We start from the raw sequence: 22430 nt of genomic DNA, 5'->3' as shown, positions 1-22430 counted from the left end.
GTGCAAGGGAACTTGGGATATGACAGAAATGTTCTGTATTTTTATCAGAGTGATGTTACATGGTATATATGTTTGTCAAAACTGACCAAACCATAAATCTGTGAATTTGTTGCATATAAGTTATGCCTCATTTTAAAAAAAAGAGTACTGATGGCGAAAAAAATGTGGCACAAAAAATTCATTTGGTTAAAGTGGTCCATCACATAAGTCATAATTACCTGAATAAAATGTGAAGAATGTTGGGCACTTTAAAAAAAATAACCAAAAGAAAATTTGACACATGCTACAACAGAGATGAACCTTGAAGACATTATCGTAAATAAAATAAACTAGTCATGAAAAGACAAACACTGTATGATTCCACTTACATGAAGCACATAAAGTAGTCAAATTTATAGAAACAGAAAGTAGAATGGTAAGTGCCAGAGACTGTAGGGGAATGGGATGCAGTTTGGGAAGATGAAAAAGGTTCGAGAAGCAAATGATGGTGATGGTTGCACAACAATGTAAATGGACTTAATGCCAAAGAACTGTATACTTAAAAACAGTTAAAATGGTAAATTTTGTTAGGTTTATTTTATCCCCAAAAAAACAAATGAACAAATACAAGATAAAAACTCCAAAATCCAATTAGTCTGCTTATCTTGTTGCTTAGCTCTAAAGAGCTATGGAGATCTGCCTTGCTTGCATTCTTTAAAAAGACTCAGTTATTCCTTTCTGAGTCCTTCTGGGTATGAGCCAAAGGCAAACAGGCTCTATATTTTTCTCTCATTTTATTTTAAACCCTAGGTCTACTGAGCTGTCAAGACAAAAGTCAGTGATGTTTGTCTCCTTCAAAGCAATGATCCTTAATCATTTAGAGGTTTATAGATGTTTCTGAAAAATCTAATAAAAGTCACAGGCACAAAAAATTACAGGCAAGTCAGGCAGAAGGATGGAAGTTTCAGCCCACCTTCCTTGGAAACATCCCACCCGAGTTCCCTGGGCCTCAGGACTATCAGCACAGGCTGATATACCAGCACAGGACTATCAGGCTGAATCCATCTGTCTGCCCAGACAGAACAAGAATGCGCTAGCACTACCCACAACACTTACCTCATGCTGGGAATGGCATGGTAACCCAATCGGAAGCGGAGTTTGCTGGACCCAGCAAAATCTGTGATCATCTTTTCCCCCACAGTGTGCATGTGTTTGAGGAGCTCAAGGTGTTCCCTGGTCACAACCTTCAGACTGGAAATGGAAGCCCATGGTAAGACCAGCCAATGGTGACGAGCCTTGGGATATTTATCCTTAATCACCACCACCTGCTCATCTTTGTAAATCTAGAAGAGGGGCATAAGAGAAGGAAACAGACATCTACCACACATCTTCTGCACGCCAAGTGCTGTCATATTCACTAACTCACTTAATTCCCAACACAGTCTTAAGTGAAAGGTTTCCATATCGCAGTTTTGTCAGATGAGAGCTGACACTTGGGTGAGTGTCTTGCAAAGTCACATAGCTAACAAAGTGGGACGTCTACGATTGTAAACCAGGTCTAGTTGACTCCAGAGTGTGTGTTTTCAATCACCACACTACAAAGAATACACAGAAAACGCACAGTACAAAATAGTTCCTAAGGATCTGATGGAACATCCTTTCAACATTAATTCAAATGCACCCTTCTCCACTCTAACCCAGTAAACCATTTATCACAGCATGTGTTCCAAGAAGCCCTATCAGATCTGGCTCCTTGTCACCCAGGATGTAATTTAAGAACTCAAAGACCCCTCCCAGGATGATGCCTGACTATTAATTCCAGGGCAGCCCAGCAACTACAGTCACAATATATTACCTGACACTCCCTTGAAAGAAACCCTACTAAGGTTAACACAACTTCCCTTAATAACACCCAGAAGTTTAGAAGGAACAAAGAAGAGGGGATATTCATTTGAAGAACTTAGCTTCTCGTCAAAGAATCCAGTTGCTAACTTACTAATAATGGGAAAAACCACTTGTTCTCAGAAATTAGCCCAATAAAATGAACCTCATTCAGAAGGACTGATCTCCTTTGCTTTCATTTGTAGTTATGACATCTGTGGGTTAGCCACTTAAAACATGAAGTGTATTTCAATGCCAAAATGTTATTCTGACCTGCATTTTGGGATCCTGCATAGAAATTTTCAAGCCTTGACTCCAGTGGCCCAATGATTCCTGAAACAAAAAGGGGCAATATAAATTGCAAATGTCAATAGTTATATTCAGCATTAGTTAATACTGTACATCAGCAAAGCCCAACTGAACTTAGTAATGAGATTAGTTTTTAAGAATTAAGCTAGGGGCGCCTAGGTGGCTCAGTGGGTTAAGCCTCTGCCTTCGGCTCAGTTCATGATCTCTGGGGGTCCTGAGTTCGAGCCTCACATCAGGCTCTCTGCTCAGCAGGGAACTTGCTTCCCCCTCTCTCTCTGCCTCTCTGCCTACTTGTGGTCTCTGTCAAATAAATAAATAAAATCTTTAAAAAAAAAAAAAATTAAGCTATATCCCCTTTACTCAATCATTTGCCTTTATAATCTAAACCAGCTCCATTTTCTTCCTACACAGGATTCACAGTTGTGTGTCTAGACAAAGGCTGGAGATGCAAGTGTCAACTGCATCTTCTTCGCCCTCTCCCACTCCACCTACAGCTAACTACACTTCCACTTTGATATCAGGATGCGAATCACATGATCTATGAACAGTGCTCCAAGGCTAACCTTCTAGAGATAAACATATGACTGACCCATTTCAGCAGTTCAGTGGTAAGTACACAGCCATTATCTCCCTACCTTCAAGTGGCTTACCTCAGGAATTCAACAGTAAAGTACACAAAGGGACCTTCACTCAAGCGAATGGTGACACAAACGACTCTTTCATCATGGTTAATAAGCCTTGTCATAGTTAATAACCTCTTATGCATACCTGGGCTTTACAGTGTACAAAACAATCAGGCAGTCATCACATCTCATTTAATCTCCACATCATCCATCAAGCACACAGCCCTCACCTTTTTGGTAGATACATCTTTCCCCTTTTTTGAGGGCAGAGCAGATTGGCTAGGATCACTCCCAGGTTCCAGTCCTGTACAGGACTCAGCTTCCTGGGCAGCATCTCTTTCTATAGAATCACTGCTGCCTGACCTCTTTCTTTTCCTGTGTGTTTCCAGACCAGGGCTCTCTGCTTCTTCCTCAAATTCTACGATATATGGATAAAGTTCATTCACCATGTGGAGAACCTGGCCAGGCTGCAGCTTCACCTCTTGGTCCTTCCCAATTATGACTGAGTCAATGCTGGTGGGATTGACCCCTACCTATAGAATAATCAGAAAATAATCACAATGATAGCAATAATACCATTAGCAGCATAGCCACTGCTATGTTAACCACTTACAGCACACCAGGCACCATGCTTAATGCTCACTTCCACTCATGACAGAGAAGCTTTAATTGGCTGGCACAAACACTCTAAAATCAACAGCATAAGAAATCATCAAGTATAAAATGGAAACCCAAATTACAAATACACATACCTGCTTTACCTTGACATATCCTTTGTTACACTCTGCTTTCAACTGTACTGAAAGAGATATAAAAAAAGTTAAACCTAGGGACGCCTGGGTGGCTCAGTTGGTTGGACGACTGCCTTCGGTTCAGGTCATGATCCTGGATTCCTGGGATCGAGTCCCGCATCAGGCTCCCAGCTCCATGGGGAGTCTGCTTCTCTCTCTGACCTTCTCCTCGCTCATGCTCTCTCTCACTGTCTCTCTCTCAAATAAATAAATAAAATATTTTAAAAAAAAAAAAAAAAAAAAAAAAAAAAAAAAGTTAAACCTAAATGCCACAAAGAACCAAGCACTTGCTCCTATTTTCCCTGCAGGATAATGAAGCCTCACTCCAGGAGGCAACTTGACTGGGGATTCCTCAAAGGCCTATGAGCAAAATTGCCTGTTATACAGGTGGCTGGGCTCCAAATCCTTCCACAAAATGTCACCAGCACACATACTCCCTTAACTCTTGCTAATATCCCTATGAAACAGCTTCACAGAATCCTCACAAGTCTTGCTATTCCAGCACCCTTAACCCACTCAGGATAACAAACTCTACAGTCAGGAAAGGGACCCAGTTCTCTCACAGACTCTTGGTTCATGATTACATCAGGCTTCCACTATTTAATACAATTATAAAATGCCTTCAGTAGAGAAAGCCAAAGGATACATTCCTGGAAAAGAGAAGTTAGTAGGCACAGTGATTATTCTAGAAAGAGGACTGCAGGAACAGAACAGTCTGAGCATATATGGGGAAAAAATAACATTAAACCCTTGTGTTCAGAGAAGTGAACAAAATTCCTAGGGGGAGACAGGGTGCAGAGACACCACAGCTGCTATCCGGGAAGGACAGGCAGAAGACAGGCTGACACACAAGTCCTTACAGTTGCTGTTGTGAAAAGGGGACAGAAAGTGAAAAGCAGTGTCTGCTTCTGTATCTTGGACCTAGACAGCTCAATATGGCTTTTTTCCCCCATTTAGATTAACTCATGTAGGAAAAGCCAACACTACAGACTCTAAGCACTAAGAAACCCTGTTATGGGGAACACACATGTGGGGGCCTGGTAGCAGTGAGCATGTCCAGAGTTTACATGTGAAAAATGAGGTATGTGGGGGTGGGATTATGGACATTGGGGAGGGTATGTGCTTTGGTGAGTGCTGTGAAGTGTGTAAACCTGGTGATTCACAGACCTGTACCCCTGGGGATAAAAATATATGTTTATAAAAAATAAAAAATTAATTAAAAAAAAAAAATGAGGGGGCGCCTGGGTGGCTCAGTGGTTTAAGCCGCTGCCTTCGGCTCAGGTCATGATCTCAGCGTCCTGGGATCAAGTCCCACATCGGGCTCTCTGCTCAGCAGGGAGCCTGCTTCCTTCTCTCTCTCTCTCTCTCTCTGCCTGCCTCTCAGTGTACTTGTAATTTCTCTCTGTCAAATAAATAAATAAAATCTTTGAAAAAAAAAAAATGAGGTATGTGGTAAGGCTTTTTCCTAAGGACCTTCATTTCATCAAATCCCAGGAAAGGCAAATTCAAGAGCTAGATGCCAAAGTCTTAAAAAGATAACCCCCTCTGTGTGAGCCATCATGTAAAGGAGGGAACTACCTCATCACTTCTCAGACATGGTTTCAGGCTGGAGGTCCCAGAATTCAACTGCCTCACTGCCCAGTGAGAGGAATCTTCCTGGGCAAAGCAGGGTACAGGATTCAGGTCCACAACCGCATAGTAACAGGAAGGAACCTGCCTATTCCCAACACTGAATATTAACCACTTCCAGGGGGGAGAATCAGGGGTGAATGGGTCCCTGGTGTTAGCTAATAGAGCACGGTTTCTGAGTTTTGTTTATGGCAGATAAAAAGCTCCTACCAATAGCATCCAAGAAATGTGCATCTTTGGTTATCATTATCCTAAGGAACAAAACACAGTAATCTGCGCATTGCTATGACCAATTACCTTGTTGTCGAGAACATTTCTTGTCAACGATCTTGGTCTCTGGACCACGCCCAACCATGACTGCTTCCAAATGTGGAAGTTTGATTCGCTGGTGCCGGTTATCCTGTCTCACCAACCAGCACACCCGCATCATTACTCTGAGAGAAAAAAAGCACACACACACAACAGAATCACTGGTAAAATTAGCACACAAGTCCTCCAGAGCCATACTCCAGCACTACCACACACGTCATCAACCAGTGACTTCACCTAGGTCTCAATTTTCTCACCTGTAGAACATGACAATGACAGGACTCATGAGGCTCTTATGAGAATTAAATAAGATAATGTATATATTTATCTCTGTGCCTAAATCAGGCTAAGCAATCAAAAAAATTTTTTAAGATTTTATTTGTCAGTGAGAGAGAGAAAGCACACAGGCAGAGGGAGAAGCAGGCTCCCCACTGAGCAAGGAGCCTGATGTGGAACTCAATCCCAGGACCCTGGGATCATGACTTGAGCCGAAGGCAGACACCCAACCAACTGAGCCACCCAGGCGTCCCAGTAATCAAGTATTTATGTTTATTGACATACTCTATGTGCTGACCATTAGCCTACACCCTGAGGATAAAAGAATAATTAAACAATGTTCCAATCTGAGGGACCTGGAGTTTAGTGGGACAGATAGACTCATATATCAATTATTATAACATAATGTGATAAGCACCATAATAAGGGATTAATTAAATATGGCACTAGCTCAGGGAAAGGAATAACTGACTTTTGTAAGGAATATCAAAAACAGCTTAATAGGAAAGGATATTTATGCTGAGTTTTAAAGCGTGAGAAAGAGTTCGCCTGGCAGAAAATTAAAGTCATAGGAATAGAGGATGTTCTTCAGTCCATGGGCATCTTTATGTGTATCAGGTTTTCATCCTTAATCATTGTAACACACCAGTATTAGAATAATAATTTTACTGCCATCTACCAGAAGACTGTCATAAAAAATATATAAACCTACAATGTCTAAAGTGTGAATGTGGCCCCCCTGTGCAATACAAACCTGTACGATAGTGAAGGAACTGGTTTTCTTTTGAAAACCACCTTTAGGGACACCTGGGTGGCTCAGTTGGTTAAGCATCGACTCTGGATTTCAGCTCAGGTCACGATCTCAGGGCCCAAAATGGAGCACTGTGTCTGGCTCTGTGCTCAGTGAGGCATCTGCTTAAGATTCCACCCCTTAAGGCCTGGATGGCTCAGTGGGTTAAGCCTCTGTCTTTGGCTCAGGTCATGATCTCAGGATCCTGGGATGGAGTCCCGCATCAGGCTCTCTGTTCAGCAGGGAGCCCACTTCCCCCCTCTCTCTGCCTCCCTCTCTGTCTGCTTGTGATCTCTCTCTGTCAAATAAATAAATAAAATCTTAAAAAAAAAAAAAAAAAAAGATTCCACCCCTTAAAGATTCCACCCATCCTGCTCACCACCCCCTCTGCATGTGCGTGTGAGCATTCTGTATCTAAAATAAATAAATAAGTCCTGAAAGAAAGGAAGAAAACAACCTTCATGGCCACATAGGGTATCAGTAAAAGGGAGAGACAAGAAATTTGGGAGAGAGATGAGACCTAACAAAGGCAGGACAAAAGGAATGGAGAGGAAGAAGAAGAAACCATGATGGTAGACTTAATTTTCCGACTATATTTGGAGAATGACAAAGGAGTAAAGGCAGAAATAAATCAAGACTTCTAATTCGGAAATAGCCATTAACCACAATGAGAAATACAAAGAAAACATAATATGAAGTTAAATGGCCAATGAAGAAGGGATAATTTCTGATTGAAACACAACTAGGTTAAGATACACAGGTCAAGGTAGGAAATATGGGCAGAAGGCTCAGGGAGAGGAATAGGCTGCATATATATACTTGAGAGGCATCAACACGTCAGAGAAGGTGAGGCAAAGAGAGAGCATGAGATCACCCAGAGAGGGAGAGCAGGGAATTATGGGCAGGGACAGGACTAGGATCTTGGGGATGCCTCCAGAAACATATTGCTCAAGCCTCTAATACCCTCGCTTTGAGAAATGTGCTCTGTAGGCAAGGCAGCACTTATGAGGCCTCTGGACAAGCTCTGTGTCCAAAGGGAAGAAAAAAGGAACAAGATTTTTAAAAATCAGAAATTCATTACCATCTGCAAAGAAAGGATAATGTAAAGGGGAGTGAGCAAATGAGTGCTGAGGAGGTGCAAAGTTACAGAAAATTCCACCAGTCAGCAAAGGGTTTGGAAACCACCCAACTGAAAAGGCGGAGAGGACTGATAAGAAAATAAGTGGGAGGGGACATTCCATTTTTAAAAGCATGAGCGCCAGGGACACCCGGCTGGCTCAGTTGGAAGAGCATGTGACTCCTGATCTCTGGGTCATGAGTTCATGCCCCAAGTTGGGTGTGGAGATTACTTAAACGAATAAAACTTAAAAAAAAAAAAAAAAAGAAAAGGCACAAGTGAAAACACAGATTTCAGCAATAAGCCATGGATGAGGGGTAGAAAGCAGACCTTGTTGGTTGACCCAGAGGAGCTGCCCCAGAGAATCACCAAAAAATGGCAGAGGTATTGAAACACCAGGCTGAAAAGTTTCGACTTAATCTTATCAACAAGGAGACAACAGCCAAATTATTGAGCTGCCTACTGAAGTGAAACAACAGCTGTACGTAGGCAGATTGGAGTGGAGAAGTCTAGAGTCAGCGTCACAAGGCTGTCAACATAATGACCACAGTGAGGTCCAAAAGTTCAGCAGGTCTTTGTGAAGGAGTGGATACAAGAAGCAAGAAAAGTCAGGTGTAAACCTAAAATCTTAAACCTGGAGCCTCAAATGATGATGATACTACAGGCAAGTCCCACTTTTAAATGCTACGTGTTCAGAGGAGCATCTGTCTGCACTTGCTGGAAACTGATGAATCAGCAATTAATGGGCTAAGAAGTGAAGTATGTCTTCATCAGGCTTTGGGAAATAAATCATGGTGACTGACTACTCACAGTAATAACAAAAGAAATGTGGAGAGAGCACAGTTTGAGAGCAGGGACAGGAATCAATCTGATGGGTAGCTGAGAGCATGGCTGGCTGTTGCAGGATAATAGGAACTACCCTTCCTGCCCTATACACACACTCATTCCCACCAAAGTTCTCAAGTTATGATGATGTTCCCATTTACTACTTCTTGAGAAGCTAAAGCAGTGACTGCACAATGCTTACACAACTAACCTTAAGCAACATTTTGGCCCATTTTATTAGCCTCCAGTTCCAATTTCTGGGAATGAAGCATTTTAGAATAGGGGGAGTACATAATGATAGGTGCTCCTGAACCTTTAAAATAGTCCATCCAATAAAACTCCCAAAACTGCAAGTACTATGATAGAAGTCAAGCCCATTTTTTTGCTTACCAATGTATCTCCAGAACTTAATATTTGGCATGCAAGAATAATATATATTTGCAAGTAGGTCACCAAATGATAATCCTATTCAGGTTCTTGTCCCTTCCTTCTCTTTCCCCTGCTTTGGCTCCTCTTCCATGTGGTCCTTTGCTCCTCTCTTTGGGCAATCCTATCCTCACATCTATGAGGATAAATTCTAACTCTCTGTTTTCCAACTCCCTACTTTTCATTCCAGAGTTCCAGGGATTGGTCAGGAAAAAATTCTGGTTATATCTTAAGGAACCAAAGTGATCTGATAAGCCACACAAGCCCAGCAATTTGATAACATGGAATTGTGCTGTCTAGTAGAACTTTTTGCAATAATGGAAGTGTTGTAAACCTGCATTGTCTAATAACGTAGCTAACAAGTGACTATCAAGCACCCAAAATGTAGCCAGGTCAATAGAGGAACTAAAGTTCTTGGATTTTTTTAAAACTTACATTTAAATAGCTACGTGTGGCTGATGGCTTCCATGATATCCAACCCAGCCCCAGAAATTTGCCCAGCCTGGTAAATCCCAAATTCCTCAGGCTTGAGGTGAAGACCCACATACTCTAACCCCACAAAGGTTACTTATGTCACCGCCTACTTCCTTTCCTAGAACCCACCCTCCCCTTCCTCCAGACTCACATAAATTTATTTTTATGCGCAAATACATCCCTCAAGCTATGAGGTACTGAGTCATGTCTCCCAAGTCATTCTTAATATGAGGGCATTGGATTATACCCTTTCCCCCTTCCTAGAATCCCAAATCCTTCTCAATTTCCAAGCCCCACCTGCTCCAGGGAGGCCTTCACTGAACTATCTTGTCTTCTCTATATCTTGCCATAGGGTGTGGTCCATTTATCTTCACAGTTCCCTGAGAACTCAATGTGGATGTAATTCTACTCTCCAAATGAAATTATAATCTCCTTGTAAACAGCTGGCATCACTACCCATCCACACAGAAAAGTCAGGTCTCTCTCTGATCTTTTTTCTGCCTGCGTTGTGACCAAGGCTGGGGCTGGGGGTGGGGGCAGGAGGAGTGAGGGGCACGTGAACGAACGTGAGGTGGGACGGCGACCAACGAGAGGGCCTCCGAAAAACGGCCCACGGGAGCTTGAGCAAAGTGAGACGCCTGGAGCCCAAGCACTGTAAAGCCAGGCCGGAAAAAAAGCCAAAAAAGCGTCATTCAAGGAACATCATTCAAGGGCAGTAACGGCCCCGCACCAGAGCCCACAACTACGGTTTTCCACCCGGCAAGCAGAGGAGGTAGGCCGAGAGCTGCCTTACCTCGAGACCGCGGACACAGACAAACCCAGGACACTCTTGGAAGCTTCACCACTTCCGGCGCTGCGTGATGACGCCACGAGCAAGCCAGCGATCGACCAAAGATTGGCTGAAAGGGTCTCTCCCAATGCCCGGATCGGGAAGCGTCGGCCCTGATTGGTCCCTCCGGCGCCGAGGTCTTACTGCGGTTTCCCACAGCGATCCCATTGGGGACGAGCACGACTTCTCTCTATACGAGAGCCGCTTCCCTACCACCTCTGTGTCTGAATCCGGAGAGGCTTCAGGCAACTATCCTCTCTGTGGCCGTTTCTAGGCAACTGTGCAGTGCCTTAGCACTCCCTTTGTTGGTAGACGCTCCCTACCTTTAAAGCAATCCTTTCCGCTGTAGAAAATAACCTGCTGTGGCACTGTTTTCCTGCCCTCTTTCAAAACTGTAAACGACTTTCTCTTTTCTCTAGGGAGAAATGTCTGGAAACCTGATAAGGTTGTTTTAATGCTGTCTTTACTAAACGAACTGGCTGGCAAGCAGGGAGGAGAGAAGCAGCAGGCTGCTGGGATGAGATGGGTTTACCGATTTTTATAGCCATTCCGGGATGTTCCGTAAGAGTCATGTATTGCAGTTATTCGAAGGCATTTTGGCAGATAGAAGAATTCCTATCTCTGAGTGAAGGCATAGTTTATCATTTTTCTCTAAATAAAGACCGAACCTTAAGGAGTCAACATTTCTTGATCAAGACGGAATATTATTTCCTTTCATAGAAAAGCAGTTAACGGTATGATAGAGATACCAGAGCTATCAAAACAGGGTGAGAGAATCTTTCAGGAAACACAGAAAAGAGACGGGTGCAGGTTTATAATAGGGTCACACCAGGAAGTAGGGGGGCACAGGAAGCATGTTAGCGACCCCACAGCCCTCATGGCGGTGGAATGTGATTCACACTACTGAAGGTAAAATGAGATGGCTCTGGTCACCTGACCAGTTCCCTCAGAATTAAGCTTCTCTTAGCGTTTGCTAAGACCTGACCTGCCTTAGTGTGTCTCGCATTCAAAATTGGATTGGATTATTCTCTTTGGCTTATTTACTATATATTGTGCAAAATTGGACAGAATTTCCATGCCCAGCCTACTAGGTCTAGCCCTTTGTCTATAGCATATTACTGGCCAGAGAAACAGGGTCATATAGCATGAAGGCATGAAAAACACTTAAGAGTTTCACAGACCCCAGAACCAAAAATGTATCACAAATAGATGCATAGAAATTAATAGAGTTGTTTGTGCCATTATCTAATGTGGCCCTCAAAATATAATTCTTGGATCAGTAGCAGTAGCCTCACAACACCTAGGAACTCATTAGGAATGCAATTTCTAACTTTGCTGGGTGTGGCCCAGCAATCTGGTTTTTTTTTTTTTTTCTTTTTTAAGATTTTATTTATTTATTTGAGCGAGAAAGAGAGACCGTGAAAGGGAAGAGATCAGAGGGAGAAGCAGACTGCCCCCCCCACCCCCCAGCAGGGAGCTGATGTGGGACTCCATCCTGAGACTCCAGGATCATGACCTGAGCTGAAGGCATTTGTTTAACCAACTGAGCCACCCAGGTGCCTCAGCAATCTGTTTTAATAAGCCCACCAGGTTATTGTGATGCATGATCAAGTTAGAGATTCAAGTTAGGAAGGAAAAGAGTTCAAACTGTACATCATGATAAATGTGTTTTGTTGGCCTGCTCAGGGCTTTTGGGGGTTTTTACTTTTTCAAATTCAAAACAAATTATGTTTATTTGTGACAAAATACACATAAAACTTATAAACCATTTTTAAGTATACAGCTCCATAGTGTTAAGTAAATCCACATTGTACTGTCTCTATCTCCAGAACGTTTAGTCTTGCAAAACTGAAACTATGTGTTAATTTTCTATTTCCTCTTCCTCCAGCCCCTGACAACCACCAATTTACTTTCAGTTTCCATGAGTTTGACCACTCTAGATACTGCACATAAGTGAAATCATGTAATAGTTGTCTTTCTGTGACTGGCTTATTTCATTTAGCATAATGTCCTCCAATTTCATTACCTGTAATGTGTCAAAAACTTTCATTTTAAGGTTAAATAACACTCTATTGCATGTAAATACCACACTTTGTTTAAAATTGATTTGTCTGTCAATGGATCTTTGGATTGCTCCCATCTTACTGCTATTATGAATAATGCTGCTATGAACCTTATTATGCAAATACCCCTTCAAGATCCTGTCTTTAATTCTTTTGGATATATACCCAAAAGTGGGACTGGTGGATCATATGATAATTCTATTTTTATATTTGAGGAACCACCTACTGTTTTCCATAGCAGCTGCATCATTTTACATTGGACACAAGGGTTCCAATTTCTCTACATCCTTGATAATACTTGTTATTTTCTGGTTTGGGGCTTGTTGTTGTTTTTAACAGCAGTCATCCTAATGGGTGTGAGGTGGTATCTCATTGAGGTCTTGATTTGCATTTCTTTAATGATTAGTAATGTTGAGCACTTTTTCATATGTTTGTTGGCATTTTGTATATTTTCTTTGGAGAAGTGTCTGTTCAAATCATTTACCCATTTTTTTTTGTCTTTTTGGACCCCCATTTTTAAATCAAGTTATTTTGTTGTTGCATTGTAGAAGTTTTTATATTCTAGATATTAATCCATTGTCAGATATATAATTTGCAAGTATTTCTTCCCATTTCATAGATTGCCTTTTATTCCATTAATTGTGCCCTTTGATGCACAGAGATTTTTAATTTTGGTGTTGTCCAATGATCTATTTTTACTTTAGCTGCCTGTGCTTTTGCTATCATTTCCAAGAAATCATTAGAAGCTTTTCCCCAGTTTTATAGTTTTAGGTCTTATATTTGGATCTTTAATCCATGTGATCATTTTTTTATATGGTGTAAGGTAAGAGTCCAGCGTCATCATTTTGCATGTGGATATCCAGTTTTCCTAACACCATCTGTTGAAAACATTGTATTTTCCCTATTGCATGGTCTTGAAATCTTTGTTGAAAATCATTTGACCATATATGCAAGGGTTTATTTCTGGCTTCTCTATTGAATTCCATCACTCTGTATATCTGCCCTTATACCATTACCACCTGTTTTGATTACTGTGGCTTCATAATAATTTCTGAAATCAGGAGTTATGAGACTTCAAACTTTGCCCTTCTACAAGGATGTTTTGGCTATTCTGCTCAGGAGGTTTTAATTGTTTTTTAATTCCAATGGAAATTAGAAGATCTTATATGAAAATCAGGATTCTTGATCTTTTTTTAAAAAATCAATAAATCCAGCAAATTTTGGCAACAAATAGCCATTGTCAGTGACTTTCCTGTGCTCTCCAGGCTACTGTGTCCACCCACTAATTTATATAACCTGTCTGGTCCCTGAGGGCTCTTCTTTCTTTGAGACTTTGAGAATCCCAGTCTAAGGGAACAGTAGTTGGAGCCAGAGGACCAACCTGGGGAGACTTCAGTGATTAGGTCCAGAGATTATCTCAGAAGGAAAAATACAGAATCCTAGGAGAGGGTAGAGCTAGGAAACTTCATTTTGTTTTTAGGGGTTTTTTGGGAGTGCAGAGGGTGAATAGGGTGACAGGAAGGTTGGGAGGACTGTGAGAAAAGACCTTTGTAAGAAAGGAAAATATACAAAGCCCAGAAAGTTCAAAAGGAAACAGATAGGTGAAGGCTTGGGAGAATAATATTCCAAATCTATGATCTACACTGAAAAAGGAGCAATACACAAAAGCCCTACAGTGGACCTCAAGCACATTCTTTCAGGTATGATAGAAGTCCTGTGGAGCTGAAAAGTCGACAGTGAAAGGAAATGGTGAGATCTGAGCAAGGGTCAGATAGTAAACCATTTAGGAACCGTATGTGGGTTCATCTTATAGCCAATGAAAAAGCCCTGAGGATTTAACCCGGGGAATAATACTATTTGATTTTTGTTTCATTGGAGGCTGTGGCTGCTGTGAGGAAGAATGGATGGGTGGGGAAGGGCAAGAACAGAAAGGGTGAGAGCAGTTAGGTGTCTACTGATACAGTGCAAAGGATGTTGGCAGCCTGGACAAGAGACAAAAGGTAGATATTTTGGAGGCAGCATCAACTGGACAAGACATATTCTTCTCTGTAGGGAGACCGAGGTGGAATGCCAAATAATAAAAATCCCTTAATGGAGAAAGGAACAAAACCTAGTGAGCTATAAATTTAGTTGCATGTTTCATATGTTCCAAAATCTTCTCAGGTGGCTCAGTTGGTTCAGCAGTTGCCTTTAGCTCAGTTCATGATCCCAGGGTCCTGCTTCTCCCTCTGCCTGCTGTTCCCCCTGCTTATGCTTTCGTGCTCTCTTTCTCTCTCCCTGACAAATAAACAAATAATCTTTAAAAAGAAAAAAAAAAAAACAAAAACAAATCTTCTCACTGTAGACACCCACAACTCTACCTGCAGTTTTCCTCTAGACCCAAAAGCCTTTCCCCAGTGCAAACACACCACAAATGAGGGGAATCTGCAAGCCTGGGAGCATTTGAGAAATGATGTAAAGAAGTGGATGGGTAAACTTGTTTCCTCACCTCGGGGTGAAACAAGTTTGAAGTCTGTATCACACGGTCTCCCAGAGGTTCTCTGGTAATGCTAAGCTTCAGTTGCCCTGAGTGGTAGCCCACACGTTGGTTTCCTTCCTACCCCAGCCTTGCTTCTCCACACCCTACAGGAGCTTCTTTGGATCATCTCCTAAATGACATACTGAAATCCTTGCCTTAGTGTCTGTTTCTGGGGGAATTCAACCCAATAAACTCCTCCTAACTATTTTCTAAAGGTACCAATTTATTTCTCTTTTTAGATAAATTAATAATTCCTCCTTCTTCCCAACTTTTTAATGTCAAAGCACAGAGATTAAATCATATTCACAGAACACTGGGGTAAACTTATGAGGAACTAGATTTTAAAAATTTATTACATTTTCTTTATAATTAACTATGGTAAGAAAAATTAAAAACCATATTTGGAAAAATAGTACTGATTTTGGCTAAATATTCAAATAAAATATTTTAAAATTTTTCATTAGAAACTTGAGCATGTCTCTATGAATAATAATTTTTACTGTTTTTTTAAAAGATTTATTTATTTGAGAGAGAGTATGTGTGTGCAAGTAGGGGGAAGGGCAGAGGGAGAGAGAGAATCTCACACAGATTCCACACTGAGCACAGAGATGGATGCGGGGCTCAATCCCATGACCCTGAAGTCATGACCTAAGCCAAAATCAAGAGTCACACACTTAACCAACTGAACCACTCAGGCAGCCCTGTAAATATTACCTTTTTGACATTGGATTTCATAATGAAATAAAATACATATTTTCTGATTAAAATTTCTTAAGCATAATCTTTTCAAGTTCTTGGTCGTCACACCTATAACTGGCAGACCAGTAGAGAAGTTCTGTCCTATACATCACAGTGTAAACATGCTAATGCATCCATAAACTATACCCTATAATTTACTTTAAGTTGTTCCACCTATAATTTAAACCTTATTGTTTCCAACCCCTGCTTTTGGGACTGGTTAACTTCCTACTATGGGCTAATTTCAGGGCTTAACTCCCTCAAGTTTCTGAAATTTCCAAGAGTTCAGGAAATAGTCACCAAAATCCCAAATAGTGACATTCATCCCATTGATGGTTTATGTTAAAATTTTATTTCAATTCAGCAATTCTAATTTGCGTAAATCATAGATGTGCTGGTCTCTCCTTAAATTTCTTATAAACAGGGGTGCCTGAGTGGCTCAGTGGGTTGAGCCTCTGCCTTCGGCTCAGGTCATGATCTCGGGGTCCTGGAATCGAGCCCCGCATCACGCTCTCTGCTCAGCAGGGAGCCTGCTTCCCCCTTCTCTCTGCCTGCCTCTTTGCTTGCTTGTGATCTCTCTCTCTGTGTCAAATAAATAAATAAAATCTTTAAAAAAAAAAAAAGATTAAAAAAATTTCTTATAAACAGATTAAGAAAGTCACAGGAAGTTTTCACTTGCTCTGCCTTGCCGCCCACCATCTCTTCATTCCCAGCCTTGGACTAGCAATACTGAACTGCTTATCCTTAAATCCCTCTTCCCCAGTATTGAGATAGATGACTGTCTCTCCTTTTCTCCACTTACTTAATATTTTTGAGTACCTGCTATATGGTAGGTACAGTTTCAGTTATGAGGAATACAGAAATGAACAAAATAAATACCCCTTTTCAGTCTAGTGGAAGGAAAGCTGACAATAACACACAAAGGTACGTTACATGGTGATTTAAGTGTTATTAAAAAAAATACCACTTACACCATGCTGATTAAAAGAATCCTACTCAAAAGCATTCATTCTGGGGTAACTGGGTGGCTCAGTGGGTTAAAGCCTCTGCCTTTGGCTCAGGTCATGATCCCAGGGTCCTGGGATGGAGCCCGGCATGGGCATTGGGCTCTCTGCTCAGCAGGGAGCCTGCTTCCTCCTCTCTCTCTGCCTGCCTCTCTGCCTACTTGTGATCTCTATCTGTCAAATAAATAAATAAATTCTTTAAAAAAAAAAAAAGCATTCATTCTGATACCATTTATGTTACTTTCTAGAACAAGAAAAACTAAAATCTACAGTGGGAAAAAAAAATCATAACAGTACTTGCCTCTCTAAAAGCAGGACCAGGGATTGACTGAAAAATGCACTTGAAAGAACTTTCTTGGTGATGGTGATATTATGTATCTTGATAAGGGTTTGAGTGATATATGATATATGTGTTTGTCAAAACACATCAAAATGGTACAGTTAAAACTTGTGCATTCATTTTTTTCTATCTAAACTTTACCTTAAAAACTTTAAACAAATATTGAACTGCAGTTAATTAGATGCAAGCTGAAGTGGTGAAACGCAAAATGTACTGATATCTGCACTTTATTGAATTGCATCTAAAAAATAGATGAATAGAGAGATGAAGAAAAATGAAATAGAGCAAGCAGAGTAAAACACCAGTTCTAGAATCTAGTAGTGGTTATATGGGATGAGCTAAGCCCTGGCCCAACGGCAGTACTCAAATGCATTCCTGATATTCATGCTATTTTCTGGAATGTTCTTTACTCCCAAATTCACTCTTGCCCTTCCAATACATTCACAATGCATCTATAGAATATATTTCAAAACACAAATCTGACCATGTCACTCCCCTGATTAAATCCTTTCAAGGGCCTCCACTGCTCATCCAATTAAGACCAAACTCACTGTTCTGTCTTATTTTTACAGAAGACCTAATCTCATCTACCACTCTCCCCTTGCCTATCAACATACCCAAACATAGGAGCTCTCTTTCAATTTCTTGAACCCCTTCAGTCAAGGTTCTTGAAAACTAGTAGAGTAAAAACTACTCCAGATAACTTAAAGATGTTGGGGCTGCCCTTGCTACCATTCCCAAACCATATGAATCCTGTACTATCCAGGCCCTCCACCTCATAATGACAGATGGTTAACTGTAACTCCCAGAACAGAAGGACCTGAGCTCTTCGCATTGTCAAAATCAGCTCTTCCCACTAGTAAGAGGGACAGTGGCTGTAGGAACCCACACAGACACATGCATCCCACATTTTCCAGTGTCTTGGCCTCCAGCCAGATGAAAGCAGAGAAGTTCTAGCTCTCCATTGGCTGATACATTTATTCATTCAGTCAACAAGTATTTCTGAGCACCTTCAACTTGTCTGATATTGTTTTAGGTACTATGGCTACCACAGCGAACAAAAAGCTCCTGCTTGTAAAGAGCTTACAATCTAGTAAGGGGAGGGGAAGATCATAAAGAAGTATACAGGTCATGTGAGGATAAAGGCCATAAAGAGAAAGCAGTATAGAAAGTGATGAGGGTATTTTATGTATTATGAAAGGCCTTTTTTGAGCACAGACCTAAAAGAAGAAGTCACGTGGCTATCTAGGTGAAATGGGAACTCATTGAAGGATTTTAATCAGAGTAGTGACCCTTTTTTTGGAGCTCTGCCACCACCAACATATATTTAAGTGACATAGCTACTACATTCTACTACTACTACTACATATATTTAAGTGATTTAGCTACTACATTCTCTCTCCCAGATTCCTGTCCTAAGTCTGGCAGTGCCATTGCTGTTGAAACAAGAATAAGGTAAGGTGACATATCAGAAAATGGAGAGAAAAATTGTGATAAAGACATTGCTGTGACCCTGTAGATAGAAAGTTGCACACAGAGACTAAGTTCTTGCTCTGAAGCACATTTACAAGGTCAGTGACATCAGGAATGAGAGGTGGTGACATCCTCCAGGAAGACCCTTATGCCAGGCTCTACCCCCAAACCTCCAACTCTGCCAGCTAAAATGACTAAATACCAACCTGTGAGTTCAGCTCAACCCCATTCGCCCTAGGGGCTATAAAGAGCCCTGAGACACTGCCTGCTAGGTCAGCACTGCGTCTCTTTTAATGCCCATGCTTCTGAACCTATAACTGGGTCTTCCTGATGCTCAAAACAGAAACCAATGGCAAGGCGCACCCTGGCATCATCACAAGCCCTACCTATCCTTAAAGGAAAGTCTGGATGTTGGAGTCTAGATTTAAGCCAGTAGCACTCTCAAGGTCACCTGCAAACTGACCTCCCAGTTTGAGGAGTATAGTACTTTCCTAACCCAACACTACCACTACCGCCACCAGCAAGTGTGTATACACACACATAAAATGCCTCTGGCTTCACTCCCATACTTGGAGAATACATAGGAAATGTAATGTTAAAATACTGAAATGGCAGGGCATCTGGGTGGTATAATCTGTTAAGTGTCTGACTCTTGGTTTTACCTCAGAGTTCTGGGATGGAGCTCCGGGTCAGGCTCTGCATGCAGCGTGGAGTCTGCTTGAGATTCTCTCTCTCCCTTTTGCCTTTCCGGCTTGTGCTGTCTCTCTCTAAAATAAATAAATAAAATCTTCTTAAAAAATACTAAAATGGGGGGCGCCTGGGTGGCTCAGCAGGTTAAGCCTCTGCCTTCAGCTCAGGTCATGGTCTCAGGGTCCTGGGATCAAGCCCCGCATCAGACTTTCTGCTCGGCGGGGAGCCTGCTTCCCCCTCCCCCGCCGCCGTGCCTCTCTGCCTACTTATGATCTCTCTCCCTCTTTGTCAAATAAATAAATAAATAATCTTAAAAAAAAAAACTAAAATGGCAGTTTAACCCAAGAGTAGAAGAATTACTTCATAACTCTATTGCTAGATAGATACAAAAGGGGTACAGAGCTGGGGAGCAGGATTTTAAGTCTTGGAAATTAGAGGGACCTTTCTAGAGAGTCTGCAGACGGTCTTCTCCATTTGACATTCACTCAACAAATACTTTTGGCCCCCTGCTATATGCCAGTAACTGTGCTAGGTGCATGAAAGAAAACATTGTGAAGCCATGATCACTGAGACAGCACCCACCCCAGCTCCGTAACACTGCATCTGTTTTGGGGTGCTGCCATCCAGCTGTAAGAGGCTTCCTTGTGAACTGGCCACCCTGTCAATGATGCTGTCAAGGACACTGCTCCTGATGTAACATACTGTTCTCTTAAGAGCAGCCCCTGGAAACAGTCCAATCTGATCTCTGTTCAGGGAACAGTTTTACTTTTGCAGAGTAATGGGTTTGTTTTTTCACAATGGACACCATGAATTGTGGGACCAATGAGACTGTCAGTTTAGAGATAAATTCATGGCCCAGCTGTAGCAAATGTGAAAGTCATTCCTACATGCATTTTGGCTTTGTCCCTCGTTCTGTTTTGTCTTTATCCATGTATTTATTTCTTCATTCTCTGCACTTTTAATTTATGGCATCTTGTGTGTGTGTGTGTGTGTGTGTGTGTGTGTGTGTGATTTTTGTTGTTTTGGGGTTCTTCTTGTATCCTTAAAAATGGCTATGAACCCTTCCAGAAGAAGACATCACCATCCATGTTTATAATACACTATGCACATATACATATATGCTATGTTAGAGATGGGTCCACAGCATGATGTGGGAACATGAGAGGGCTTATAATTCTCTTAAGAACATGAGAGAAGGGGCGCCTGGGTGGCTCAGTGGGTTAAAGCCTCTGCCTTGGGCTCAGGTCATGATCCCAGGGTCCTGGGATCAAGCCCCACATCGGGCTCTCTGCTCAGCAGGGAGCCTGCTTCCTCCTCCCTTTCTCTCTGCCTGCCTCTCTGCCTACGTGTGATCTCTGTCAAATAAAATAAATAAAATCTTTTAAAAAAACTTTTAAAAAAAAAGAACATGAGAGAAGACATAAGGATCATGCTTGTTTGAGTTGAGTCTTTTCTTTGTTCTTTGTTTTGTCAAGGATGTTACAGTTTATTGACAATGTGACAACCATTAAACAAAATTAAATTGCTGCCAAGTACAAGACTTAAAGTATCTCACAGAGTAGATTTTTATGTCATTTTATGGTTTTATGGGATACCATAGAAACTGTTCACAACAAACTGAGGCTACTTCCACAAGTTTTATTAGTTTTCTTTTTTCCTGACAAAAAGATTAAGGGGACAAACAATTCACATCTACATCAGAATTTATGTGCAGAAAAGGAAATTCAGATGGAATATCAAAATAAGATTGAAAATTATTTTATTACAAAGGCAGGTGATAGATTCAAATGTTTACCGTACACACACACGCACACACACACACACACACACACACACAATGTCATCAACTGGCAAATAAAGGAGGACAAACAAGATTTAGGAGTTAAAATGATCAAGATCAAGAGTCTCAGTTTGGAAGGGATATTAAGAATCATTGAGTTCAGTTGTATACCTGTGCAGCAGTATTCTTCCTTAATTCTTCATTCCATCTTGCATGTAGACCCCTGGCTTTGTACTTTCCCTGGATTGTGCGGCTGCCTGTGTGAGAATAGGGTGAGAAAAAGAATAGTTGCTGACACGTTGTTTTAAGTGTGCTGGATCAGCAGATTATTGTTAAATATACTCAGTTTGAGCTCTCTTTTTTCTTTTCTTAAAAAAAAATAAGAGGTCTGTCAATATAAAAACTCATATTGACCACTGCATACAGAAGACCTCAAAAAAGAAATAAGTCAGGATCATATGGATGAAGTATTCCACAATTTTAAAAAAGCTATAAACATGCTTATATCCTTTCATTCTTTAGCAGTGTGAAAAATTACAACCTTCTTCCTTCACTTTAGAAAAAGAGACCAAAAATAAAAGGTAAACCAGGGGGCCTGGGTGGCTCAGTGGCTTAAACCTCTGCCTTTGGCTTGGGTCATGATCTCAGGGTCCTGGGATCGAGTCCCGCATCAGGCTCTCTGCTCAGCAGGAAGCCTGCTTCCCTCTCTCTTTCTCTCGCCCCACCTGCCTCTCTGTCTACTGTGATCTCTCTCTGTCAAATAAATAAACAAAATCTTAAAAAAAAAAAGAAAAGAAAAGAAAAGGTAAACCAGACAGACTCATGATCTCTTTCAATTACCTACAAGGACTGGCTCTTTAAAGGGGTTACTATTCTGTCTTTGCATTGGGGAAAATCACTGACTTTTAACTTAGAGGGACTAAAGAGAATGAATTACTCTTTTTGCCCATCTTCTTTTCTATTACAGTTTTTTAAAAACCTCAAAAGTAAAATTACCAGAAAATTTCTCACTGCTAAGACCATAGGCTACTCTGAACTCAGCAATTAGTCACGCTGACACTTCCTGGAGGCGGGCAGACACAGGGAAGGGAAGGCACACCTCTGCTTTTTCACAATGTTAGATATTCAGCACCTGGCTTAACGTCTGACACAATGCATATTTATTCATTGATTCAGTAAATATTTATTGAGTAAGTACTCTGTGCCAGGCAGTGTTCCAGATGCCCGGGATATATCATAAAACAAAGATTCCTGCCCAAGTGAAATTTTAGTTCAACTGGGAAAGGGGTACAGAGAGAAGAGACAATAGGTAAATACTGTGTTTTACCAGGAGTGCAATGGAAACAAGGAAAAGTAGAGCCAGTAAAGGGGGGTTGGGAGTGCGGAGAAGGAAGAGCAGATTGCAATTTTTTGAATAGGATAGACACTGTAGGTCTCACTGAGTAGATGACATTAAAATGAAGCCTTGAGGGAAGTAAAATGCTCAATAAACATCTGTTGATTAAATAAAGGAATTAGAGGGATGCCTGGGTGGCTCAGTAGGCTAAGCTTTTAAGCATGTGCCTT

General features: G+C 41.3%; 1 protein-coding gene across 5 annotated transcripts in view; it reads right to left on the bottom strand.

Moving 5' to 3' along the window:
* The window catches only part of APTX (aprataxin), a 36411-nt gene extending 25930 nt beyond the window's left edge, over window positions 1–10481 (bottom strand). For 3 of the 5 annotated variants that reach the window (XR_009346385.1, XM_059142197.1, XM_059142198.1), the window contains exons 1-6: window positions 10223–10481; window positions 5510–5646; window positions 3545–3591; window positions 3023–3325; window positions 2134–2193; window positions 1096–1322 (exon numbers count right to left, since the gene is read on the bottom strand). Coding sequence is in view for 4 of the 5 variants with exons in the window: in XM_059142197.1 (XP_058998180.1) it covers window positions 1096–1322; window positions 2134–2193; window positions 3023–3325; window positions 3545–3591; window positions 5510–5642 (770 nt within the window). In the remaining variant the exon portion in view is untranslated. The remainder of the gene's footprint in view (window positions 1–1095; window positions 1323–2133; window positions 2194–3022; window positions 3326–3544; window positions 3592–5509; window positions 5647–10222) is intronic. The other 2 variants (XM_059142196.1, XM_059142199.1) reach the window with 2 other exon arrangements.
* Window positions 10482–22430: the final 11949 nt, after the last annotated feature.

This window comes from Mustela lutreola, chromosome 12 (genome assembly GCF_030435805.1).
Source record: "Mustela lutreola isolate mMusLut2 chromosome 12, mMusLut2.pri, whole genome shotgun sequence".
In the NCBI taxonomy this organism is placed as follows: Eukaryota; Metazoa; Chordata; class Mammalia; order Carnivora; family Mustelidae; genus Mustela; species Mustela lutreola.
The sequence above is the reverse complement of the archived record's forward strand: the minus strand, read 5'-3'. Positions and strand labels throughout refer to the sequence as shown.